Raw genomic sequence first — 13,125 nt, 5'->3', positions numbered from 1 at the left:
CAACAGAAGGCTTCCAGCAACTTCCACTTACTCTGGGCTCGAGCCTGCACTTCAATAAGGGCAGCTTTTCTTTTACCAGCCTGTCCACTCCGGAGCCCGGCCCAGGTTTTACCCTTCTCCACACGGAATCATTTATTGAGGCTGGAGACCCTGCCAGGCACTGAGCAGCAGAAAGAGACAGGACCCCAGAGCAAAGCAGGGAAGTGCCGCCTTTTGGAAGAAAGATTCCAATCAAAGTAACGTGGAGCCTGGAGCAGGGATAGCCTGCTTCCAACTGGAGAGAAGTACACGTCAGAAATGCTGCACGGAGAATGGCAGAGAAGGAGACAGACCTGTCCTCCACATGGCATTGAACACCATGACTTGCAGAGAGCAGACGCTTAGTAAATTTCACATGGAATGAATGAATGAAGACTTGGGCCCATCTCCTAAGCTCAGATCCAGACTCAGGAAACTAGTGGTCTCTAATCAACTGGGGCTGTGCCTGGGGAGCTCTGAGCATGAAGTTTTGAGAAGCAGCCAGGCCCACTGGGAGCGAGGCTATCTGTCACCCCTCCAGACCCCCCCCCCCAAAGGTGAGGGTAAAACCTCTGGCCACGACAGTCTTTCCGTGGTGTCACAGCTGACAGGCCTCAGATGCATCTAATAGTTTCCATCTTAGAGAGCTGTTCTGAGGATTTAAAGCAATAAGGTTTGTAAAGCACCCAACCAGCATTTGCATATAAATATGCATACGCACATATATGTGTGTATATATAGAGAGAGACAAACAAAAAAATATAAGGTTCATTCTATCCTAAAGAAATTCTCTCTCATGAAGCTTTTGCAAGCTGCCTCGCTCCTAAGGCCCCGAAGAAATCTTCGCAGAAATATGTGAAGACTTAATAACACCAGACATCTCACACAATCGCACCGTGCCGGGCAAGCAGTGAGGATCAATGTCCACACATTTGCAGAGGACGGGATTTGGGGTTTAGCTTCAAAAGTCCCGCTGTGAGTCTGAGATAGGAGGCAGAAGAGGAGCCCGGATCAAGACTCAATTAGCCAGCAATGGTGAGCTGGGAGGCACTTGAAAATTCCACAATCAGGTGGACGACAGAGGCTTCTTCAGTGTTCATCAGCACTAATGGGTCCTCAGAGGTTCCTAATAAACAAAGCCCCTGTCTTCTCCCATTTTTCCTGCATAAGATGGCTTAAATATTTAAGAGCAACATTAAAGCAGCAAAAATGTGAAGGAGGAAGAGTAGGTTCGGGTTCTTATGCATGGTTTCCTATTTTTGACGATAAACACCAGACCATTTAAAAAAGGTCAAAAGGAACTAATAAACATGTAGAGTGCCTATATAAGGCAACTGTGTGTCATTTCAGAAATGGGGACAGGAGGACAGTGCTGATCAAGCCTCACGGGTGGTCTGAAGCTTTCAGACTCACAACCAGCCCCAAGAGCATCAAACAGCTAAGCCCTCCTTGGCCCTGGCTAATGTCAAATGCCGCCGCAGCTCCTGGGTACCGGCTTTACCCTCGTAAAGGGCAAGTCTACTCTACAAAACGGGACGAATTATGTTCAGTTCTTACATAAGCCAAACACAGCCTGTTCTTTGGAGGGTAAAATGAAGGTCTTGGATGAGCTAGACATCTAAGGCATCTGGCCATGCTCTTTACCCCCCCCCCCAACAAATCCCTGTTCATCAGTCGCAAAGGAATTTGTTCCCCCATCATGCAACTTGCTAGAAAATACAAAGGAGAGAATGGCCACTCATTTCCTGATTGTGCTCTGATTCTGCTAAGAGGCCCAAGAGCTTGTAATCTATCTGCAAAGAGCAGAATGATCTCATCTTTAAGAAAATTCAGGAGGCTTGGCTAAACCTGGAGCAGAAAATAAATGGGTCTCTCTACTTCAATCGTAACTCAAAACATTTCCAATTTCCTCTGAAAGGATGTTTCTCCATCCCTGTCCCAGGGTCCGAGTGTGATCTGTCAGATTATTATGGTGAGCTTCTGCGGGGAAGGCAAAGCAGGAAGGAAATGCTCTGGCTCACTTCTTTCTGGGGTACAGGAAGGTCTTGGGACTGCCCTAAATCTGACTCAGGGCACTGCCACCCCCATATTCACATCACACAAGCCAGGCGCCAGGGTTTCACCAAGAAGGACAATGGGCCTCAGGCAAAGGCTCTGCACGTGGGATGTTAAGCAGGCACAGCTTTGAGGGATTCCAGGGCCTACTTGCAGGAAGGCCGACACTAAATCGCAGCTCCCCTCCCCCTACAAAATGGGATCACAGGCCACCAGTGGCTCCCAAATGCCAGTCTGGCAAAATCAGGATCATCTGGGAAACTTCTCTGACGTACAGATTTCTGGTCCCTACCCTGCGAAATTCGGATTCAACATGGGGGGGTAGGGGGGCAGGTAGGGGGACGACGCAGCTGGCAACCTGTGTTCTTAAAAGGCTTCCCAGGAGACTGCTGGCCTTGGGAATCTGTGCTGTGACCGCTAAGATATGCAAAGCTAGAACAGCCCTGCTCGTGGAGGGAGAAGGGTCTCCCTCTGGGCCCAGGAGGGTTTGAGACAGCAGCACAGCACCCCACTCCAAAGCATCCAGTCTTTGTTTAGTCAGGGGAGAACCGGGAGGAGCGGCTGCACATCTTCAGACTCCAAAGTGAGCGCCAACCTCTCTGCCAGGGAAGGGGCCTGGACTGGAATGAACTTGCCAGGAGATTAGTGGCAAGCCCAACACCCAGGAAGACTGCAGGTGGGGAGGTCCAGTTGCTTAGAGCAGAGCTGGATAAAGCCCAAAGTCTTAGCCTGTAGCTGCCCTGCCACCCTGCCTCTTCAATGAAGGGCAAGACACTTGCCTCCTCTGTAAAACTAGGGACAGAGAGTCACTCTAACCACCTCAGGGCACTGTGGGAGGATGAACTCGAAAACGACAGAGTACAAGACTCAATGAAACACAAAGTTCTAATCACTTCCTTTCCATGAAAGCCATTCCTTTACCAACAAGCTTAGACTATAAACACCCAGAAGCAGTCTTCCCCCCAAAAAGGGCTTCTTCTGTTTTTTCATGCTTAACAAATAGCTCTTTACTGATGGATCGCATCTCCTCTTGAAGATAAGGATGGTTAGAGGGTCCTCTTAGCTCAGCTCCTCCAAAATCGCCCTCTGTTTCATGCCAGGGCCCTTTCTCATTCCGCATTAAGAAGCCAATTTCTAATATAAAACAATATTGAAGGATTTTCTGTTGTATTTAGTCTGGAGGAAGATGTCACTCATGGAAGTGAAACTGAATGAGTCACCCAGATGTTCTGTGTATCTCAAAGCACAGGTAAGAAAGCCGTGAAGTTCCCAAAGAGCCAATGAACGGAATGTTTGCACTCTTCCAAAGTTCTGGTGCCTTGCTGACAAACCTCAAGTAGTTAATCTGGTAAAAAGAACTCATTTCTTGAGTTACCACATCCAGTCATCACCATCCAAGTAATGACAGCACAGAGGTCAGCCACGCAGTACTTGGTGGCCAGGAGGACACAAAACAACCAAGTATTCCAGCCTGCATGCTTCACAGTTTCACAAAAATTCTAGACACTGCTACCTTCTTCTGAGCATATATCCTGCCTCATATCAGGACATTCTGGTATAGTTCTCTTTGCTATTAGTACCAGCTGAGTGACCCCTGGAAACACACTTGAACTGTCTGGGTTTCTTTCTCAGTAAAAGAAAGAGGCTGAGCTAAAAAGATCTTCGTGGGCCTTTCAACTTCAAAATGCTGACTTAATTTTCAAGTCCAGTTTTCTGGCGTCAGACTTCTGATTTAGTGGCTGTTTTCTCTATTTGTTGAGAATAATAGTAACTCAACCTGTTTTTTTTTCCCTTTAAAAAGGTTTATGAAACCACAGCCTAACCAATCCACTGGATGGGTACACAAAGATCTCAACTTGCTGGGTGAGTCTTATTCTAAAAACAAAGTGCTGGCAATCTGGGTTTACACTGCACTTACAGAGGCTATGTTCAAACTTGACCTTCACTCACAACAAAGGGTGCCGGCAGATTCTGACAGTCCGTGTCTCTATAGGAAGGTGGCCTCGAAATGACAGACTTACACCACAGGAGAGAGCGACATTCATGCAGACTGCAGTAACAGGGCTGGTTTGAAATGTGCTTCAGTTTCACCCAATTATGGGCTGAACAGACACACAAAAAAGTATATATAATTATGCCCAGCCCAGCTAATTACATACTCGTGTACTAATTTTCAGATAAAAATATACAATTAATTTCTTATAAACCTAAGTTGTTGAATGTTCAACATCTCATTGTGCGCCACGTTTTCATCAATATTTTTAGTTTAAAAAATGCATAGAAATGAAAGTGGATGACACAAACACTTCTTTTAAAATAATGATTTATAAAGCACTTTTAATTTTGTGAATTTTTAAGTCTTCAAAACAAGTGACCAGCTCTTTATGGCTTTTTTTTTTTAATTTTGCCCAGACAGCATAACATGACCCTTTCTTTAAGTGTATTTCTTTTTTGTCAAGGTTTTTATTTTGAAATAGTTCAAATTTATAGAAAATTGGAAGTGTAGCACACTTAGTTGTACTCTTTTAACAGACTGATTCCAAATTTCTATTTCTAAACTTTCATGCTCTTAAGGGTTAAAGAGCATGTATCTTTGCAGATATGTAAATGAGGCACACTTCTGCATTCACAAAAGTACCTCTGTATTAGTTATTTGTGTATGAGAAACAAATCCCAGGTATTTTAATACCATAACAAGGAAGGGAATGTATGCCATTAAAACAAAACAAAACAAAAAAAACATTCTGTTTCATGCCAGTGTGAGGCAATGTCTTAAGGCAATCATCAACCATGAGACAGTCTCACATTTTTAGTTTAGACTCTGCCTGGGAGAAGAACATCTTGTTTTCAACAAATCATACTAGAATATATTCTTACTGAAAACCGTTTCAAACAGTAATACAATTTTAATTGCAGATACAAAAAGGGGGGAAAACGTATTTACATCAGTCCCCTGAGTCACTCTGTGCCTGAGGCAGTAAAGTCAAGATGCCCCTCGACCAAGCTGAGGAACTTCAGGAGGCACAATTCCTTCGAGACCACCCCCAAGCTTGCGAGTAGCCCCCTACGGTGTCTGCCCGAGCGCCGACAGCAGTGAAACCCGGACCTCAGCCGGGGTGGGCGGGCAGCCGCAGAGGCCGCGGATGGGGCCTGGCCCGGGCCTCCGGAGCTGACCAGGCCGGTCGCCTCTCCGGAGCCCCGGCCCACCCCAGCCACCAGGCCCTTGGCCCCTCGGAGCCGGTAGGTGGGACGGCACCTGGCGCCACCGCGCGGGTCGCACTTCCCGGGGCGACCCCGGCAACCAAACGCGGCCCGGGGAGGGCAGTCTCCCCCCACCTCAAGGGCCTCCCCGTCGCCCCGACGCCGGCCAAGGGCGGACCGGAACGAGGGCTCGTCGGGGAGCAGCAGGCGGACCCCGGGCGCGGGCGTCCGCCGGCAGGTGCGCCCCGGGGTCCCCGGGGTCCCCGCAGCCCGCCCGGTACACCCGCCCCTGCGGCTCGCCGTCGAGGGGGGCGCCGGCCAGGGCGCGGCGCAGGCTGGCTCACCTTGGGGCCCTCGGGGGGCACGCGCGGGTCGTTCCACGTCGTGGTGCGGTTGTTGTGGTCCACGAAGAAGGGCCAGCCGGTCTGCGGATCGATCTTGATTTCCCAGCCGGGGGGCAGGGGGTCGCCGGCGCCGTTGCCGGACGCCATCTGCACCATGGGCGAATGGGTGGCAGCGCTCATGCTGGGTCGGGGTCGGCCCGGAGGGGCGGCCGCCGGGGTGCCGGGTCAAGGGGTGCCGGGTCGCGGGGTGCCGGGCCTTCAGGCGCCGAGTCGCTCGCTGGCCGTGGCCGGATCGAGAGCTGTGCGCGCCGCCGACGTGTCCGGGAAGCCGGCGCCGGGCACCTTTATGAATTAAAGGAGGGGGTGACGTGGCCCGAGAGGGGTGGAAGTGTCTGGAAATAGCCTTCTCGCTGCCAACGGGGAAGCAGATAAAGGGAGGCAGCAACTGGCCGGCTAGAAACTTCTGGTCCCATCCAGAGAAGTTGGCGGCGAGCGGGTTGGATGCGGAGCTCCGCCCTGAGTCATCTGCTATAATCGGGGCGGGGCGGGGCGTGGGCGGGGCCTCGGCTGACCGCCCCTCCCCCACCCCTTCCCTTCCTCCGTCGCCCCGCCGCCCTCGCGGGTGTTCCCGGGCCGAGACTGGCCGGCGGGGCTGGCAGCCTCCGGGGCGTCGTCGGTGTGCGCCGGGCGGTTTCGGTTTTCAGACTCCCTCCTCTGCTTTGAGCCGAGTGGGTGTTCCCTGGACTGGGACTCGGCGGGCAGGGTGCCTGCTGCCGCTTCTTCCTATAAAAACAAAGTCATCGTGCGCCTAAACTCGTGGGTTTTAAACTAGAGTCTCGCCCACCCTTTGCTCCCTTATACACTGATACTCGGGGACACTGGAGTCCTTCAAGTACGTTTTAATCACTTTTTTTCAAGGGCCCGAGGAGCTCCGGAATGTTGATCTGACACCATAATAAAGACAGGGAAAAAATGCCAAGTGCAAATAGAAACTCACCTGCCTTCTTCGGACGCCTAAAAAAAGATTGCGTCAGCCGTGGTTTTATGCGTCTCAAATATACAAACTATCATTGCAGTGAACGACTTTAAAGACAAATCACCTTCTTTTGGGTTTGGATCTTTCTTATGGTAGAGGTTGTTTCTTGCTATCTTAGATCTTGAACTTCATTTGGGAGGTAGGGACCAAGTCCGGTCATGAAAAATTGTTTGGTTGATTCAGTGATGGTTGTACTTGTAACCCAAACCAAGCAGTTCCCGGGAAGAGCATGTGCCCCCGGAGGGAGAATTTGGAGGAGGCTCCATTTCAGATTCTTAGGCATGCAGACTCATTCCCTTCCCCAGAAATATTTTGGGAAGTTGCTTTCATTAAAAAGAAAACCACAGGTCCAAAATGGTGTGACTTGGGGCAGGCCAAGTCAGCAAACCAGGATTTAATACCTAACGTGATTTCAGTTTCAGCCTCCCCCAGAAATTGTCTAAACCTGTCAATCAGGAATTTTCTGATAAGCACAAAGAGGTAATCTGTCACTTGGGCCTTCTCTGGCCCCCAAAGGGAGATGAGGTTATCTGCAGAATAAGAACCCTGCCCTTCCTCCTAAGGGAAGCGGTCTTGCCTAAAACAATCCTTTTTTATTTCCTCCTCCTCCTCTCATCCTCCTCCTCCTTCTTTTTCCTCCGCCTTTCTTACTCCACCCTCCTTCTTATAAAAACCTTCCATTTTGTACAACTCCTCAGAGCATCTATTTGCTAGACAGGATGTTGCCTGATTCATGAATCTTTTAATAAAGCCAATTAGATCTTCAATTTACTGGGGTTGAGTTTTGTTTTTTAACACTTTGGGCTAATATTGGACCTCATTTTTCAACTCAAATTTACAGAATATCCTGGAACCTCTCTTCCTGCCTCAAGTTACTCCTTTGGAACAATCGTGAGAATGGCCTCCCCATCTTCATTTCCAATGGAATGTTTCCCATTTGCATGGGTCCTGCTTATCAGCTTTGAAATCCAAAAACTCAGTTTTGTTAAAATGCGCAGGTGAGTAAGCCCCAGGGATTGACTCAGCTCACCAAACACACAAGAGACTAATATATAAACCCAAATGCCAGTGCATCAATTTACCATAAGAAATATTACTACTGAAGGAGCTGGACCCTCAAGTTCTCTGGTCAGTGTCTACTCTTATATCTGAAGCTCTTAGCACAGGGCTGGGCTCAGAATTCATATTCAGTAAATACTGATGTTTATTGAAGATTGAATCCAAAGTGAATTTGTGTCTCTTTCCTTTGTTCAATTTGCTTTCCACTACAACCACAGTTTTAACACTGGGAGCATTCTCTACTGTTTTTGTTGTTATTGTTGTTGTTGTTGTTTTTTGCTAGGCAGAAGCAGAGAGGAAACAGTTTTCTCTAGGATTAATTTATCTGTTTCTAAGACTTGTACTCCATCAGGGGCTTCTAGTGGGTTTGTCTAAAATGGAGCTGTAAGGGGCGCCTGGGTGACTCAGTCGTTAAGCGTCTGCCTTCGGCTCAGGGCGTGATCCCAGAGTCTTGGGATCAAGCCCCGCATCGGGCTCCCTGCTCTGCTGGGAGCCTGCTTCTTCCTCTCCCATTCCTCCTGCTTGCGTTCCCTCTCTCACTGGCTGTCTCTCTCTCTGTCAAATAAATAAATAAAATCTTTAAAAAATAAATAAATGAATAAATAAAATGGAGCTATAAGTCTTGGAGAGCTGGCTGAAAGCAGCTCCTCTGAGCCATTCCAAATAACAGGGAGCTTGTCTGTCTGTGGTGGCTTTTTTTTTCCCCCTCTGGGTCTTAGGACATTAGTTTCCCAGGTGCTATGGACTGAATGTTTGTGTTCTCCCAAATTCATATGTTGAAACCTATTCCCCCATGTGATACTATTTGGATATGGGCGTTTGGGAGGTGATTAGGTCCCTCATGGACAGAGTTAGTACCCGTATAAAAGAGACCCCGGAGAGCTCCCTGCCTCTTCTGTCAGCACAAGAGGACCTGGTGAGAAGGTGGCTGTCTGTGAGCCAGGAAGCAGGCCCTCACCAGATACCAACTGTACTGGTGCCTTGATCTTGGACTTCCCAGCCCCCAGAACGGTGAGAAATAGGGACACCTGGGTGCTCAGTTAAGCGTCTGCCTTCGGCACAGGTCATGATTCCGGGGTCCTGGGATCAAGTCCTGCATCAGGCTCCTTGCTCAGCAGGGAGCCTGTTTTTCCCTCTGCCTGTCGCTCCCCTTGCTTGTGTGCTCTCTCTCTGACAAATAAATAAATTAAATCTTAAAAAAAAAAAAAAGGACAGTGAGAAATAAATTTCTGTTGTTTACAAGCTACCCTGTCTCTGGTGTTCTATTATAGCGGCCTGAATGGATTAAGACACCAGGCCTTCTGGAGTTTGCCCAGATCAGAAGCTTAAGCATGACCCTGGGTTCCTCTTTCTCTCTTACCACCCAGTCATTGCTAAGCTTATGGATCCCGCCGCCTCAACAGTCCTTGACTGTCTGCGTTTTTTCTGCAGTACCCCCAGCGGGACCCAGGTCACTCTAATCTCTCATCTAGACCCAGGCAATGGCCTCTAAGTTTGTCCATGTCCAATCCCTTGCCCCTATGGCAGCCAGAGTGACCTTGTTCAAGCACGAATGGGCCATGTCCTTTCTCGGATTAGAATGATCTCATGGCTCCCATTGCCCTCTCTATATTCAAGTCCACACCCCTTGGCCTGCTGTCCACAAAACCCTGTCTCCCCCTCCCTGGTGCCCACTCTGGGCCTGCAGAGCTGTATCATACACAGCTTCTCTCATTTGCACACACCGCATCTTCCACCGTCTCCCCCACCCCCAGCACCTGCAGCTCCCTTTGCCTGGCTGACTGCTCTTCAACTCCAGGTATTCCCTTTGGCCTCACTGTCCTTCACCCTCCCAGTCTGGGGCACGTGCCCCTTCTACATGCTCTGCTACAAATCCTATGGCACCCTACCCCATGCACCACCCTGCAAGTGCTTGCTGGATGGTCTGGTCTGCCTATGGATTGAGTTTCTTGAGGGCAGGTGCAGAATCTTGACAGCCACCGGGTCCCAGCCTCTGGCACAGTGCCTGGCAAAGAACAGGTACAGACACAGCGTCATCGTAAAGGCTGCCATCGACTAAGTATTTACTGCAGGCCAGTTATTGCGTGATGGGCTTTATGCAGATGATCTCATCTTTGCTGGGGAGGCTGTGATCCCCTTTCAGGAATGAAGAACTTATTCCCCAGATCAGAGGAAGATCAATCTCACTTGTCCTGGGGGGACTGGCTGAGCTGAGGGAAACTGCCTCACCCAAGATCTCCCTGCAGGAGTGCCCGGCCTGCAGGGGCTGATCTCCTGAGGGGCACAAGGGCCCTGCCTTTTGGTCCAACTCAGGGTAGGGCTCAGGACTCTCCCATCTGCAGAGCACTCCCTGGGGTGGTTCCTGCTTTCCTTGGCACTGCCTCAGAGCTCAGCTTCTCCCCTCTGCCCTATTCTACTTCCTGCTCTCCCTTTCACTGATGTTGCTCTTAAAAGGACTGGTTCAAGAAGCCCTGCTTGCTGACTTCTGTCTCACAACCTGCTTTGAGCAACCAAACCTGGAACGATCCTCTCAACGGCCTTATGGGAGGGTATTATGATGACTCTCCCTTTACAGATGAAGCAGCTGAGGTTCAGAGATGCTACGGAACTTGCTCAGTGTCAAAGTTCATCATTTGTGCAGGTGGGATTCGAATGTAGGCAATTGATTCTAGAGCCCGTGCTATTCACCGGGCACTCAGTAAATATAATAAGTGAATCGATGGCTTCGTCCCCCTAGTCACCAGGGAAAAATTTTAAAAACCTACAATTCAGAAACAAAGTTTTGTGCACATAATTTTTCTCAAGGCCGGGGAAACAGAGCAGCCCCACGCTGCGGTGGCCGATCACGTCAGGCCCCCGATGATGGGGATGCGCCCGATTGCCTCACAACACAGGTCAGAGACTGTGGACTCACGCCCGGCTATCGTGGTGAGTTCCGAATGCAAATGTCACCCAGAAGATTTCAGTGTCTGAATAATTTAATCCATTTCTAATGGAACACATGAGCTAGCATAAGAGAACAGCCAGTTCTTCCTGATCGGGGCAAAATGTTGATCATCCCAAGTCATTTTTGTTTGCCGTTGGGATGTTATCAGAGATCGACACGTGCAGCCATGCACAGCTTTACCAGCCAACCCCTCCCAACATGACCCTTCCACTCTGGGCAGCCTCGACCAGGAAGGCAGGGCCACCTGGTTGGAAGCTCTGGCCTCTCCCTAATGTCCTAATGGTCGTGTGCATCAGGGGAGAGGAGCCCCGGGCAATAGGTGTTCGAGCAGATAGGAAAATAGGACATGTCTGGTCTAGTTGTGCTATGAAGACCTGGGTGATAAGCTCTAGAAATATACCCTGGTGGAGGGGGAGGGGAAAAAACCCATATAGTTGGCCCTCAAACAACAGGGGTTTGAACAGCATGGGTCACTTACACGTGGATTTTTTTCAAGAGACACAGTACATTCCTGCATATGTATTTTCTCTTCCTTATGATTTTCTTCACATTTTCTTTTCTCTAGCTTACTTTACTTATTGTAAGAATACCGTATACATGTAACACAGAATGTGTTAATGGACTGTGTATGTTGTCAGTAAGGCTTCTGGTCAACAGTATTAGTAGTTCAGTTTCGGGAGAGTCAAAAGCTATACACAGAGTTTCAGCTGTGCGTGGGGGTTGGTGCTCCTGACTCCCATGTTGCTCCAGAGTCGACTGTGCGGCCTAGCTGTAGGATTTTAGATTGCAGTTCTAACTCCGTGTCTGTTTGTTATTAAGAGTTACAGTCGCCTGCTCAAGTCCGGCTGCCCCCCGCTTCTGACCTCCTGTGGCAGGTGCATTCTGTACCAGGCCTCTGGGCCTTTAATCATAAACTATCCTGTTTTGCTATTTGTCTACATGTCCCCCTAAAAGGATTGCAGGAGCCATGGAAATAGGGATGCTAGCATTAAAAACTAATTTTTTTAAATGTTGTATTTTTTAGGTAATCTCTACACCCAACGTGGGGCTCGAGCTCACAACCCCAAGATCAAGAACCCCAAGATCAAGAGTTGCGGGCTCCACTGACTGAGCCAGCCAGGAGCCCCAAAAACTAAGTTTTTAAAATATCAGGCGCTGTGTTAAGCAGGTCAGGACCTGATCTTATTTATTTTGCCCAGCAAACCTAGGAGTCATTAAGCCCATTGCACAGACGAGGAAACAGGCTCAGAGATGTTCGGTAACTGGCCCGAATTCACATGGCTGACCAGAGGGGAGAACCAGGATTTGAAACCAAGTCTGCGTGGTTCCAAGTCCTGTGCTTACTTGTAAGGTTAAACACTCCTTCCTCTTTTGCTGCCTCTCCATTCCCAGTGAGCCCTAGCCAGCTGAACAGCTCTACTAGGTTGGGTAGTGTTCCCCCCAAAAAATCCCTATCCACCAGGAACCTCAGAATGTGCCCTTACTTCGTAGGTGGAATCAAATTAAGATGAGGTCACACTGGGGGCGCCTGGGTGGCTCAGTCGGTTAAGCATCTGCCTTGGGCTCAGGTTATGATCCTGGGGTCCTGGGATCGAGCCCCGCGTGGGGCTCTCTGCTCAGTGGGGAGTCCGCTTCTCCCTCTGCTTCTCCCTCTGCCCCTCCTCCCTGCTCTTGCTCTCTCTTGCTCACTTTCTCTCTCCAATAAATGAACAAAATCTTTAAAAAAAATTAAAATTAAAAATAAAGCTATAAAAAAAAAAGACGAGGTCATATTGGATTAGGCAGGCCCTAATCCAATGACCAGTATCCTTATAAGAGGAGATTCAGACACAGACGCACACAGGGAGAGGGCTTGGTGCAGGTGGAGCAGAGACTGGAGGGATGCATGCACCAAGGGCTGCCAGCAAACACCAGAAGATGGGCGAGGAACGGGCCTCCCCTCGAGTCTTCCAGAGGGAGCCCAGCCCTGCCAAACCTCCATTTCCAACTTCTAGCCTCTGGAACTGTGAGACAATAGATTTCCGTTGCTTTAAGCCGCCCGCTCTGTGGTAGGTTAAGGCAACGCTAGGAGACATATTCAGCGGCCATATTATCAATCTCTGTCACCCAGCTCAGAGGTAGCTTCTGTGACCAGTAACGAGGAGCACCCTTAGGAGCACGAGCAACAAATTGTTTTATTTGTCCCTCATCAAGCACAGTGGAGCCGGGAGGAGGCCTTTCTCCACTCTTCCTCTCCCCTGCAGACAAAACTCACCCCTCCTCCTGTTTGAGGAACGATCTCCCCAGAAAGTACTGAACTCCCAACTCATTTGAAGTGAACCTCTTGTATGTGTTTTTATTTTTATTTACTTATGTATTTATTTTTAAATTTTAATTCCAGTGTGGTTAGCACGCAGCGTTATACTAGTTTCCGGTGTACAGTCTAGTGACCCCACAGCTCCATACCTCACTCAGTGCTCGCAACG

The 13,125-nt window shown here is 49.2% G+C and overlaps 1 protein-coding gene and 1 long non-coding RNA gene across 3 annotated transcripts in view; one reads left to right on the top strand and one right to left on the bottom strand.

Annotated features, from left to right (window-relative positions):
- Positions 1–6,132, bottom strand: part of BAG3 (BAG cochaperone 3) — a 23,292-nt gene extending 17,160 nt beyond the window's left edge. For both annotated transcript variants that reach the window (XM_034663356.1, XM_034663357.1), the window contains exon 1: positions 5,619–6,132. In XM_034663356.1, the coding sequence (XP_034519247.1) occupies positions 5,619–5,798 (180 nt within the window). In that variant the 5' untranslated portion in view covers positions 5,799–6,132. The remainder of the gene's footprint in view (positions 1–5,618) is intronic.
- LOC117802763 lies at positions 5,186–13,125 on the top strand. The gene is made up of 3 exons (XR_004626286.1): positions 5,186–5,313; positions 7,496–7,652; positions 13,041–13,125. It is a non-coding gene; the product is annotated as an uncharacterized LOC117802763 (long non-coding RNA).

This window comes from Ailuropoda melanoleuca, chromosome 6 (genome assembly GCF_002007445.2).
Source record: "Ailuropoda melanoleuca isolate Jingjing chromosome 6, ASM200744v2, whole genome shotgun sequence".
In the NCBI taxonomy this organism is placed as follows: domain Eukaryota; kingdom Metazoa; phylum Chordata; class Mammalia; order Carnivora; family Ursidae; genus Ailuropoda; species Ailuropoda melanoleuca.
This window is presented reverse-complemented; position numbering and strand designations above follow the sequence as displayed.